This window comes from Triticum aestivum, chromosome 6D (assembly GCF_018294505.1).
Source record: "Triticum aestivum cultivar Chinese Spring chromosome 6D, IWGSC CS RefSeq v2.1, whole genome shotgun sequence".
Taxonomy (NCBI): Eukaryota; Viridiplantae; Streptophyta; class Magnoliopsida; order Poales; family Poaceae; genus Triticum; species Triticum aestivum.
In genome coordinates, this window is record NC_057811.1 from 238,212,924 (window position 1) to 238,226,308 (window position 13,385).

The window sequence follows — 13,385 nt, forward strand, 5'->3', positions numbered from 1 at the left end:
AATTGCACAGAAGTACCACAATTGGGGCATTGGAAGCAGATTGGTACCAAGTTTGGTAATTTTTACATGTCAGTACCAAGTTTGGGGCTAGACGTTACAAAAAGGTCTAAATCGCGTATAAACGCGTATTGATAGTGTATCTGACCGGCAGGGCCCGCCTGTCAGCTGCTAACGTGGCATTTTTTTTGCAGAAACCCCCCGCACCTCCTTCTGCTAGCCCTGGCCCTAGCCCTCACCCTCCCGCCCGCCGCACCGCAGCCGGCGCCGGGGTCGGCGGCGGAGCCGCGGGAGGACGACGCGCGGTGCCTCAAGGGCGTCAAGGCCGACCTCAGGGACCCCGAGGGCCGCCTCACCTCCTGGACCAGCAACACCTCGGCGGGCGCCGTCTGCGACTTCTCCAGCATCTCCTGCTGGAACCCGCAGGAGTCGCGCATCCTCGCCGTCTCCCTCTCCGGCTTCGGCCTCCAGGGCAAAATCCCCCCCGTGCTCCAGTACTGCCGCTCCGCCAACACGCTCGACCTCTCCTCCAACGCGCTCGAGGGCCAGATACCCCCCGCGCTCTGCGACTGGATCCCCTTCGTCGTCAACCTCGACCTCTCCGGCAACCGCCTCACCGGCCCGCTCCCCTCCGAGCTCGCCAACTGCCGCTTCCTCAACTCGCTCAAGCTCAGCGACAACGCCTTCTCCGGCCAGATCCCCGCCTCCCTCGCGCGCCTCGACCGCCTCAAGGCGCTCGACCTCTCCGGGAACCGCCTCGAGGGCCAGATCCCGTCCCAGCTCGGCTCTGCCTTCTCCAAGGACTCCTTCTCCGGGAACTCGGGCCTCTGCGGCCACCCCGTGTCCTCGCGCTGCGGCAGCGGCCTTGGGGGCACCGGCCTCGGCATCGTTATTGCTGCCGAGGTCTTCGGCGCCGCCGCTTCGCTGCTCCTCGCCTTCTTCTTCTGGCGATGCACCGGGAAGGGCAAGGCTGGCCGCCGCCGCCAGGGCCGCGGAGGAAGCGAGTCGGAGGTCACTGCGACTTATCCAGATCGGGCGCCGCCGCGCGTGAGGACGAAGGAGGTGCGGGGGGTTTCTGCAAAAAAAAATGCCACGTCAGCAGCTGACAGGCGGGCCCTGCCGGTCAGATACACTGTCAATACGCGTTTATACGCGATTTAGACCTTTTTGTAACGTCTAGCCCCAGACTTGGTACTGACATGTAAAAATTACCAAACTTGGTACCAATCTGCTTCCAATGCCCCAATTGTGGTACTTCTGTGCAATTTACTCCTTCTTCACTCCCCCTGTGTTTGGTGGCCGGGGCTCCTCATCATCGTCCTCGCTTTGCGACCCCTTCTCCTTGTTATCGGTATTTAACTTGTCGGCCTGTTTAAAAACCCAACAGTCTTTGTTGGTATGATTGGCTGGTTTGTCTGGGGTGCCATGAATCTGGCATGGACGGTCGAGTATTTGATCCAGGCTGGATGGCCCCGAATTGTTTCTTTTATATGGCTTCTTCCACTGACCGGACTTGAAGCCACTGAATCCGGCGTTGACTGTCGTGTCGTCGGTATTATCACTGTTGTTCCGACGCTTGTGTCTGTTGCGTCAGGGCTTGCCGTTGCTATTTCTGGCTTCCACAGTGCCAGGTTCGCTTGCATTGTTATTGCTACAGGCTAGCCAGCTATCTTCGCCTGCGCAAAAGCGGGTCATAAGTGTCGTAAGGGCTGCCATGGACTTTGGCTTTTCTTGGCCGAGGTGTCGGGCGAGCCATTCGTCCCGGATGATGTGTTTAAAGGCCGCCAGGGCTTCGGCATCCGGGCAGTCGACGATCTGGTTCTTTTTAGTTAAGAACCTAGTCCAGAGTTTCCTGGCTGACTCTCCGGGCTGTTGAATTATGTGACTTAAGTCGTCGGCATCCGGAGGTCGAACATATGTACCTTGGAAGTTGTCAAGGAAGGCCTCTTCCAAGTCCTCCCAGCTGCCGATGGAGTTTTCGGGCAGGCTGTTCAACCAGTGTCGGGCTGGTCCTTTGAGTTTTAATGGGAGGTATTTGATGGCATGGAGATCATCGCCGCGGGCCATATGAATGTGAAGAAGAAAATCCTCGATCCATACCGCGGGGTCTGTTGTCCCGTCATATGATTCGATGTTTACGGGTTTAAACCCTTCTGGGAATTCGTGCTCCATTACCTCGTCAGTGAAGCAAAGGGGCTGTGCGGCGCCTCTATATCGGGCCACGTCACGACGTAGCTCGGATGGAGTCCGTCTGCGGTTCTCGGCCCGGGCGTGAGTATGATTGTTGCGTCCGGCTAGGTAGCCGTTGTCGCGTGTCGGGGCACGTCCCCGTGATCCATAGATCGATCTGTTCTGACCTGCTCCACTGTCCAAGTCCTGCCGCAGGTCATATGTATGTCCCCAAGCTGTTTTATCTTTGCCTTTACGGTGAGGTGGGGCGGGCTGGTGTTCGGCTTGACTTGTCGCTTTGTCCCGACCATGTGGTGGTCGGTCAGCCGCATTGCGCGATGATGGTACGGGCTCCAGCGCCTCGTCATCGAACTGAGGTAGCAATTTGCGCTTCGGGTAACTTTTGGCTGGGCGCTTAAGGCCGTATTCCTCGGCTGCCAGGACATCAGTCCATCTATCGTTGAGCAGATCTTGATCAGCTTGAAGCTGCTGCTGCTTCTTTTTCAGGCTCCTTGCAGTGGCTATTAGCCAGCGCTTAAAGCGCTCCTGCTCGAGAGGTTCCTCAGGCACGATAAAATCCTCGTTGCCAAGGCTCACCTCATCCTCAGAGAGCGCAAGATAATTACTGTCCTCCGAGTCTTCGTGTATGGCCTGTTCATCAGGGCTAACTTGCCCGTCTTCCCGTTCGTCCTGTTCGGAAGTTGCCTCAACGGGGTCTTCATTGTCTTCGGCATCGTCCGGAGTATTGTTTTCTCCTGTGCCGGTATTGTTGTCTTTTCCACGGCGTGACTTGGAGCGGCGCCGCTGACATCGGCGCTTTGGTTGTATCTCAGGAGGTTTATCCTCGACTGGGTCTTCCTTCTCGTCGCCGTTATTCTCTTTGGGTGTGTCGACCATGTATACGTCATACGAGGAAGTGGCCGTCCAACGTCCGGTAAACGGCGGGTTTTGGGCCTCCTCTTCTCTGGCATCGTTGTCCATATCGTCGATGTCTTTGGAGCCATAATCGAGCATGTCGGTTAGGTCCTCGACAGTGGCTATGAAGTGGGCGGTGGGTGGGAAGCAAAATTCTCTGTCATCAGCCTCCAGTTCGAACCGGATATAATTCGGCTGTGAGTCCCCCGCTAAGGAGAGTGTTTTTAATGAGTTTAGCACGTCGCCTAAAGGCGAGTGCCGGAAGATGTCCGCGGAGCTGAATTCAACGATCGATGCCTGATCAAGCTCGACGTGCGCGGACACACATGGTTCGGAACCTGTAGCCAGAAACGAGTCCGAGGTTCCGATGATACAGATCCCACTCGAGGTTGGGTCTATGTGCGGCTCCGACGCCGCTGAGTCTGCGACTTCCGTGGCAGGGTTGAGCCTTCCGTCCTCGGATGGCGCGATCTGCTCCGGATCTAGGGCCGGAGCTGTTACAGGCGCTATCTCCTGGGTATGGTCTGATGACAGATTTAAGTCATGTTCATCGTGGTGGCAGGGAGCGGCTGCCGTGGTCTCGAATCCGTCGAAGATCAAGTCTTCGCGGATATCTGCGACGTAGTTCAAGCTTCCAAATCTGACCTGATGGCTAGGGGCGTAGCTGTCGATCTGCTCTAGATGGCCAAGGGAGTTGGCCCGCAGTGCGAAGCCATCAAATACGAAGATCTGTCCGGGGAGGAAGACTTCTCCCTGGACAACATTGTTGTAGATGATTGACGGGGCCATCGAACCTCTTGATGATGACACAGCGGAACTCTCAATGAAAGCACCAATGTCGATGTCAAAACCGGTGGATCTCGGGTAGGGGGTCCCGAATTGTGCGTCTAAGGTCGATGGTAACAGGAGACAAGGGACATGATGTTTACCCAGGTTCGGGCCCTCTCTATGGAGGTAATACCCTACTTCCTGCTTGATTGATCTTGATGAATATGAGTATTACAAGAGTAGATCTACCACGAGATCGTAATGGCTAGAACCCTAGAAGTCTAGCCTGTATGACTATGATTCTCCTCCTTACGGACTAAACCCTCCGGTTTATATAGACACCGGAGGGGACTAGGGTTGTACAAAGTCGGTTACAGAGAAAGGAATCTTCATATTGGGACGCCAAGCTTGCCTTCCACGCCAAGAGAGTCCCATCCGGACACGGGAGAGAGTCTTCAGTCTTGTATCTTCACAGCCCATCAGTCCAGCCTACGTACCATAGCCCGGACGCCCAAGGACCCCTTAATCCAGGACTCCCTCAGTAGCCAGCGTGGCTCAGACTCTCGATGTCGTCGTTGGTGACGTTGGAGGCCTCCCACTTTCCTTTCGAACCAGATCCAGCCATGGTCGGATTGAGGAAGTGGCTAGGAGGGATTCTTGGGGGAGGACGGGTCAGGGCGCTGGAGCCTAGTAGATTGGGGAAGCAATGGCGAGAGAGGAAGGGGAAAGCGTGCAAAGAAAACGGCCGAAATATGAAGGATGGAGTTCGGAGTGAGATCATGAAAATCTAGCCCGTAAAAGAACATCAACTCCCTGATAAAGGGGTGAAGCGGGAAGCCCAGCCTCCGGATGAAGTGGGGGACGAACAACACCCTCTCGCCTGGCCAGGAGTGGGGACGACTTAGCCCTCCTCCGGAGCCCGATGAGTGACATTGGCCAGAAGGTAGCCAGCGCGCTTCAGATTCTCGATGTCGTCATTTGTGACGCTGGAGGCCTCCCACTTTCCTTTCGAACCAGATCCAGCCATGGACGGATTGAGGAAGTGGCTAGGAGGGATTCTTGGGGAGGACGGGTCAGGGCGCTGGAGCCCAGTAGATTGGGGAAGCAATGGCGAGAGAGGAAGGAGAAAGCATGCAGAGAAAACGGTGGTGGTTTTCCTTTTATAAACTGCCGTAATACCAAGAGTCCCTTTACTGCGCCTCAGACCTCGCCGCTTCCTGATATAATCGTGCTGTTATGCGCGAGAGGGATAACCAAAATCACTGATCATATCCCTTAAAACACGGGGCACGATCTCCATATTGATGGGACGTGCCAATGGAGGAGCCGCCTCGAACCGCGAATCAAGTTTTTACAACGGTTCAGTGTTTGTGGCCGGTCGTGACCTTTCGCTAAAAGTTGTCTGGCAAGGGCACTATTCACACTTGAGCGGTTGGCCTTCGAGGCTAAGCAATGTTCACAATTCGGAGTCAGGATATAATCCGGATGACCCATGGCCGAACTTGGACGAGTGGCCCTTGAGGGATAGGTACGGTGGGCCCAACGGCGCTTCGACGAATCGGGAGGTCATCGGCAGCCGAACTATTGACATCCGAACATTGAGGGGGTGAAAAACTCATCTTGCAAGCCAAAGACTTCGGATGTGCAGAACCACCAGAAATCATGAACCCCGACGTTGGAGACTAGTTCGGGGGCTACTGAGGGAGTCCGGGACTAAGGGGTCCTCGGGCTGCCGGACTATCTCCTGTGGGCCAGACAGGTGGGGCGCTCTGTGACTACTAGAAGATCGAGCTATAAGGCGACTCCGTGTCCGGATAGGAAACCTTGGGAGCCTTGGTGTGTCCTCCAAGTCAAGATGGTAGAATCGGCATGATTATTCCTTCATTGTAACCGACCATGTGTAACCCTAGTATCCCCGGTGCCTATATAAACCAGAGGGTTTAGTCCGTAGAGGCTAGAAGAAGAAACATCATCCTACTCACCTAGGGTTTAGTTCATCTAATCTCGTGGTGATCGACTCAGTAATCACCCTATACACTTCAATACAATCAAGCAGGACGTAGGGTTTTACCTCTCCGAGAGGGCCCGAACCTAAGTAAACATCGTCTCCTTCGTCCCTTGTTCCTCATTGATTCAAGATCCACAGCTCGGGACCCCCTACCCGAGATCCGCCGATTTTGACACCGACACAAGGGGAGCAAGAACAGAGTTTCGGGTGGAGTTTTCAGCACTTTTGAGCCACCATGATGAAGTACAAGGACATGGACGAAATATACAAGATGCCCTTTCATTAATTTCGTCCATAGCTTAATATAGGTGTTGTGCCACCTTATTTTTGGGCCAGATCCATGTAATTTTGAAATACTACTTTTAGGCTATATTTTTAGAGTCTGTATTATAGGGAAAACGACTCAGGAGGTGTTTTACTTCCACCTTGCCAAGGGAGGACAAAATCTCCTCTCTTTCCCCCTACAAATAGAGCCCTTAAGGCACCCTTTAGACTTCGGGTTTTGTTTAGATTAAAAGTTCGCCATAGCAGCAACTTCGCGTACTTTGTTTGTGTTCTACGACCAGACAAAGACGTCACAGAACCCCACCTTTCATTAATAAAGCTTTCCTCTTATATTCGCAATATTCAGATTGCAATTTCAATTTCTTGTTTGTTCTTTGTTTGCGTGCAAGAAATAGACCCTCGTGGTCAGGTTGATCGTGCTCCAGCGTGGTCAATAACCTCTCGGAGTCGGTTTAGCGATTGCTAAGGCGCGGCGTCCTCGCACGTCCGTAGTCGGATCTTTAAAGTCTAGTCCACCAAAAACGATAGCTACCATCTCATCGAAAGACGGGATACCTTTGCCTCTATCACGACCCAAACTAAAAACCAGACAAACCCATCCGCTCAGCCGACCCAAACAGAAAAAAAGTGTTCAAAAAAAATTGTGGACGCGAAAAAAATGCATCGGCCACCCGTTGGGCGACGCGGCCGATCCAAACTAAAAACCAGTCAATTTCATCCGCTCGGCCGACCCAAACAGACAAAAAGGCGGCCGACCCAAACAGACAAAATGCGGACAATACGTGCATCCTTTTGGGTTGGCGCGTTGGAGTTGGCCAAACAAACAAAATGCGGACAATACGCGCATCCTCCGCTCGGTCAACCCAAACAAACAAAAAGCTGCATCCTTTTGGATTGGCGCGTTGGAGTTGGCCAAACAAACAAAAAGCGAACAATACGCGCACCCTCCGCTCGGTCAACCCAAACAAATAAAAAGCTGACAATACCTGCATCCGTATGGGTTGGCGCATTGGAGTTGCGTTGGAGTTGCTCTTATCATCGCTTAGCTTTTCACATGTTACACAGAAATGGCCGAACAAATGGATAGAATTGAATCAATGAAGTTTATTCTAACATGGTGTGTTTATACATGTAGTGCAGGCAGCTGCTTCAATTACAACATGGGTATGGACAATGTTACAAGTGGAAATGTTGAAACTATACACTGATGTTACAGCTAATTAGTACTACGAGGCAGAACAGACAATTGCCTTGGGAAGTACAAACAATTACCAATTGGCAATATAAAAAATAACATCTGTATTGTGTATCTATAGAACATCACCAGCTATAGATTATCCCAATCAGTGGACCGCAGGGGAATGTACTTTGATCGGTCAGTTTGAATTCCCCTAAACCCTGTTGTTCTCGAGGAAACCATTGGCATTGCAAGCACCGAAGAAGCGCTGATGGTCTCCTCCCCAAGGCCAAGTGACATGGAGCAAGCCGACTGCAAATAAGATCACATGAGGAAGCATACCTGCATCAACGCAAAAGCATACCTTGATCTAGAAAAAGACGCACTGACCTTTGCTCTCGACAATATGCGTTTTGCTTTCACTTTTACTGAGGTTGAGAGTGAGTCCATATCATCTACTTCCGTCTCCTCCATCGGCAACTTTCTTGGCCTGCAATTTCCTGATACATGTGCTTCACTGAAAAGGCAAAGTAAAAAAGACATTCACTGTAAAATGCAATGAAGCATAAGGTTTAACTAGTGGAAAGAGCAGGTAGCAACAAGAACCTGTTCATATCAATTGCCGCGTCCTTTGTGGCGTTAGAGCCATCTTTGGTGTCAGCTACTAAGAATTTCCATGGTCAAAACCATTTTATGTTTATGTAAAAGCACATGAAATCAACTTATTGCCAAGTGCGCACCTTTATTTTCATCAGGTGCTAGCAAGGATATGCCTATGAAGACAAATGTCATGCCCAGCATGAACATTATTATCCTGAGTGTATCAAACACCTAAGGCAAGTCAAAAGCTTCAATTAGTGCATGACCAAACGCAAAATTCACTTGCCATTACAAACATTCATGAATAAGAACTTACTTGATACTCTTGAAAGTAAACAAATCCTGTACAAATAGAGAAGAAAGTCCATGCAATCTGAAACATTGGGACAATCAGTATTGCATCAAACAGAGACAGTCCTTCATTCAGTCTCGCCATCTGTGCCACAGTAGAGTCAGATTACACAACAATATCAATCACAACAGAATGTATCGTTGTCTCAGAATAATGCATTAGCTTAGTGTCTGCACTACATTACCCAAAATCCAGCTGTACAGAGAAATAACAGAAGAATTGAGTATGTGAACCAGCTGTGGAATTGGTATCTGCTGCTCATGGTCAGCCTCAGCATGTTAGACCTAGTAGTAACCAAATAAAGGTGGGGAGTATTGCAGGGTAGTCAGAAACTCGCAATCAAAGAGGATATGCATGTCATATGCATAAATCTCGGTCAAACCTACAATGATTTCGCAAACAAGACGGAGCAAGATCCAATGGCACCAGATACAATAGCGTAAGAAAAGGGCAGCAGTGTTCGCCAATGTGTGCTAGTATCTTTTGCATTATCTGAAAGAATTGTCTCTCCACTCCTGCAGCAGAGTATTGTAACAGGTAAGAAACAACATAATCGAAAGTTTCTAAAGAGGCTAGGTTTTAAGAGGACAATTTCACCTATAGAGATATTGACTGAGTGCAACAACAAAGACCAATGACATACAATAGAGAACAAAGACCAAGTTGCTGTATTTCGCAATCAGCTGCTCCGGAGTATAAACTGTCCACGTATTTATATCATCAGAAGATTTACTTACAAGTTAGAACACAGATAAAGATAAAGCTGCGGGCTTACAGCTATACATCGTAATAGTATATGCTGCACCCAAGGTAATATGTTCCCTTGCAGGAGCGATGGTGTTACAATTGGCATGGAAACAAAAGCACACCAAAATAAAAACTAAAACTAAATTTCCTTACTGCAATACTAGTCTATAGGGAAACATACAACATAAATAATGTATTAAATAACTCATACCAGGAGATTGGTGATTGCCGAAGGAAACTAAGAAGACATTGCCAAAGACAATAAAAGTTGTGGCTACCATGACCCTGAAATAAAGTAAAATCCTAATTACTCTCATTTCATGATTCAATGTATTCATTCTAATATTTATTAATGTGGTCCCAAGAAGCTAAATATACATACTTCACTGAAATGGTCTTGTTCAACACAACGTAGGCAAATGCAATATTGGATACAAACTGAATTGATCCAAGAGCTGCAAGAAGTGACTGCAGTAAAATTACATGACCAATCATTTTCCAAATCATCTGAGTCACTAGAATGGAACGGGATATGAAAAACATGGTAGAATGAAATTAATTAGAGTCAATTACACCGGTGGTACTAGAACTTGGCGTAAATGGTCACCTAAGTGCTAGAACTTGTGGCATACATCGAAGTGGTGCAAAAACTTGGCTCGAATGTGCAAATACGGTGCAAATCTCGTTTCTATACGCCGGCGACGCTGACGGGGCATGACAGCATGACGTAGGGCCCGTTCTCAGTGACCATATTGGGAAGACGGGTGTGTGGCGTGCTCTTTTTGCAAAAAAACAACCTTGAATTCTTATTTTTGTTTTTTTCTCACATAAAGGCCTCTGTTAAGTTTACACAGTAACTGCATGTGTGGCATCGGATGGTCCCACTTGTCAGCCAAACATCACAGATTTTATTAGTTTCAGAATGAAAAATGGAAACCACGCATTACTCGAACCAGTGACGCTTGGGTAAAATGGAGTGCGGCGGCTAGCCAACCCAGCAGATAACAATTGATGTCATAGAATGATATTAAGCCTTTTACATCCTGACCTAAAATATTGTAAAATAAGAAGAAGGAAAAAAACACGGGGAACGTAAAATAAGAAATGTAAATTTGAAAAGAAAAAAAAGATACCGCCGTGGTATTTCGTACTAGCAGCCTGACAATTACCACCAGCAGGACCTAGCAATACAACCACTAGCATTTCGTGCCTTAAACATGTTAGTTTTTTTCTTTTTCATTTTTTAGCCACAAAAAATGTAAATTGTATTGTAAATACGTATTCATTTTAGAATCTGCAGTCTGAGGCACACTTGGCTGATTTTTTTCATATATATATTTAAATTAATCTAGAAATACAAATATAATTTATAGAAAACACACAAAATTTATAAAAATGCATGAACACTTATAAAACAACATAAACAGATTAAATCTTGGACAATTTTATATACAACATAGTTATTTTATAAAAAATATTTTTTTAACTTATAGCATAATTTATTTAATACAATTTCTAAAATTACTTTGATATTTAATTCATATGCAAAAAAATAAAATTATAAAAAAATCATAATTTAATTTGATGGATTTTAAATTAATAGGTGAGCATTTTTTGGTTTATATATTTATTTATATGTATATTATTTATAATTACAATTTACTTTCTTTATAACTATAAATATCAAACCAAAAATTTGTAATTATAAATAATATACATATTCTGTTATAGACATGTAAATTGTAATAATATACAGGTAAATTGTAGCCCAGGAGCACGTTCTGTTATAGACATGTACTGTAACAATTATATTTACACTCCTCGCAAAAAAAAATTTACACATCAGAACCATTTGTCTCAAAAAAAACATGTGAGTCCATAGTTGGAGTGGCACACCCTCCTACTTGTTTTACATGTGTAGTTCGTTCGAAACCCCACGGGCGAAACTTTTTTTACGGATTAAAAATGTTGATTTATACTCCCTCCGTTCCAAAATAGATGACCCAACTTTATACTAAAGTTAGTACAAAATTGAGTCATCTATTTTGGAACGGAGGGAGTATTACTTAATTCAAAGATATAAAACTTGTGTGTGCTTATGCATCGGCAAGTGAACTCTTGGCGGGTGGGTAGCCGCGCGCGCTGGTTAGACCACGGTCACCAGTATGAATCCCTCTGCGTCATATTTTTCATTCTAACAAAAATTGTGATGTTTCATTGAGAAGTGAGACCCACCAGATGCCACACGTCTAACAGGTGCCTTTTCGTGAGAAAAAATAAATAAAAATCCGAGGGTGCTTTTGCAAAAAGAGCACGCCACACGCCCAGCCTTCACTATGCAGTCACTGACAGCAGGCCCTATGCCACACTGTCATGCCTCGTCAGCATTGCGGCCGTATACAAACGAGATTTGCACCGTATTTGCATGTCCAAGCCAAGTTTTTGCACCACTTTAATGTATCCCGCAAGTTCTAGCACTAAAGTGACCGTTTGCGCCAAGTTCTAGCACCACCGGTGTAATTGACTCAATTAATTATATACATGCTATACTAAAGAGGCCAACATATGCGGCAAAGTCAACTGAACCTGTTATGTATGTCTTGTAGAAAAGCAAGAGGGGGGGGGGGGTTACAATCGCTATAAGCCATTTATTTTCAGTTGCATATGCACTAGTAGTCTAGTACACATAATAGAGTCCATTCTCATCCATATCATTTGTTAGTCTTCCATGCTAACTAACTATAGTTGCTTCAAGGAGAAGGTAGTAATCCAACCTGTGCGGCATATGCAAAGGACATGAAGTTTAGGCAGTTCCCCACAGCGAAAAAGAGTATACCTGGATGCATTTTTATATTATTAGATGTGACAGTTTCCTGTTATTTTATCAAATACATAAGTGAGTGAATAGGCTTATCAGACAGCATACCTATTCTCCAAGTCTGAAAATACATAACTGATTTTGGGACGAATTTGCCATCGCCTTGATTGTTACTTGAGTAGAGCTTTTCTCTCTGCCAAAAGAACCGAAAAAACTATCTTAAAATATAATTCTAGAAATATGTTTCTTTCATAGAATGTTTGGCAGAATAAAATAATATACTCAAACAAGATCAGGGGGTAAGCATGCAGAAAGAATGAGCTACATCATTATGAGTATTGGCTTGGAAAAGCCACGCAATATATGCCATGTTGTCTGATTCTTTCACATAAAGTGCAAGTTACTGAAAACAAGTTGCTCACTTGAACTTGAGCTGACAGATCACAATCCTAATTCAATAACAGGAAGTTTTCTTATGACAAAAATAGCTAAAAATGCTACATACCATATGGAACCCAGATTTAATTTATCGAGTTAAGTAGATAGGTAAATTGAAAGCAATTGTGCAATACCCACCTGATCATGGCCCAATTTGAGAAGATTAGTACCAAAGTTTATGGCAACACTACCCACAATATTGATCAACGCTCCTATAATCCAGTCGCCCATGAGTCGAAAAGGAATAAATCCCTCTTACAAATATATGGCATACTCCTCCAACAAGCCACTTCTAGAAGAGCTCATTTCACATGTCTTGCTGTAACCAACTGGAAGAGTTTATTTTGTTCACCGGTCCACAAGAAATAGTATGGAGATGAAACCTGCGGCAACCTGCAAAAGGAAGGGCACAACTGGCATATGAGTCAGATGCGTATACGATGATTTATCACTCAAAAAGAGCATCATTTGGTGTCCAAAGATGAGCTAGCACCCCCTGAGAAGCTGGCCAATGTAACAGCAAGAAGCTACAACCTTACTGGCTGTGCATAGTATCTTCTGGCGAACATTGCCAGAGAGGGAAACAAACTTTTATGTTAAACAACTGCAAGCTACAATAATCCGTCCACATTTAGCTATCCAATCTTCAATAAGCTACTCCCTCCGTAACAAAACGTAAGACGTTTTTTATGCCCTGTGCAAAACCAAAAAAACGTCTTGCATTTGGTACAGAGGTAGTATTGTTTATTCATTATTTGAGAACTGCACAAGGCTAACATCCTACCGTTTGGGGGAGGTAAGAAGGGCCCTCCCCATATTGATGGCAAAATGTAACCGGCTTTGCCGATTAAATACTAGTACCAATTGTTTGGCCAATTAATCACAGGATCCATCATCTCAGGCTGGGGCAGCGTGAACTGATCGACTGGAATAATGATAATTAATAGTACTCCCCAACCCCGGAGTTGCAAACCCTGTAGATCTCGTCCCAAAACGACCAACAACGCATAAATTACTTCCAAAAAATACGAGAGTGGGAGCGTGCGGACGCATTCGCAGCTTAGATCTAGCCTGAAATCGACAATATAAATCAGAATCGCCCGAACAACCG

At 46.5% G+C, this 13,385-nt stretch overlaps 2 protein-coding genes across 4 annotated transcripts in view; one reads left to right on the top strand and one right to left on the bottom strand.

Moving 5' to 3' along the window:
- Positions 1-7,366, top strand: part of LOC123142571 (inactive LRR receptor-like serine/threonine-protein kinase BIR2) — a 10,449-nt gene extending 3,083 nt beyond the window's left edge. Inside the window, exons 3-4 of the mRNA XM_044561429.1 lie at positions 192-1,119; positions 7,283-7,366. Coding sequence (XP_044417364.1) covers positions 192-1,119; positions 7,283-7,366 — 1,012 coding nt within the window. The remainder of the gene's footprint in view (positions 1-191; positions 1,120-7,282) is intronic.
- Positions 7,229-12,707, bottom strand: LOC123144533 (probable magnesium transporter NIPA8). 3 transcript variants are annotated; one of them, XM_044563730.1, is made up of 13 exons: positions 12,413-12,706; positions 11,945-12,029; positions 11,793-11,854; positions 9,401-9,486; positions 9,230-9,303; positions 8,869-8,971; positions 8,658-8,786; positions 8,456-8,555; positions 8,236-8,355; positions 8,060-8,150; positions 7,926-7,980; positions 7,710-7,836; positions 7,229-7,631 (listed from the first exon to the last, which is right to left on the bottom strand). In XM_044563730.1, exons 1-13 carry the CDS (start codon positions 12,503-12,505, stop codon positions 7,470-7,472), a joined length of 1,287 nt encoding a protein of 428 aa, XP_044419665.1. In that variant the 5' UTR covers positions 12,506-12,706; the 3' UTR covers positions 7,229-7,469. The 3 variants fall into 3 exon arrangements, with proteins under 3 accessions (XP_044419665.1, XP_044419664.1, XP_044419666.1); XM_044563729.1 differs by having other exon boundaries at positions 7,926-7,983; XM_044563731.1 differs by lacking the exon at positions 7,926-7,980 and having other exon boundaries at positions 7,710-7,819; positions 12,413-12,707.
- Between the last annotated feature and the right edge of the window lie 678 nt (positions 12,708-13,385).

Coding starts and splice junctions, on each gene's coding strand:
- LOC123144533 (XM_044563729.1), bottom strand. CDS start 12,505: ATGGGCGACTGGATTATAGGAGCGTTGATCAATATTGTGGGTAGTGTT. Junction 11,855..11,944: donor TTTTCAGACTTGGAGAATAG/GTATGCTGTCTG, acceptor AAATGCATCCAG/GTATACTCTTTTTCGCTGTG. Junction 8,556..8,657: donor GTCTTGTTTGCGAAATCATT/GTAGGTTTGACC, acceptor GGTTACTACTAG/GTCTAACATGCTGAGGCTGA.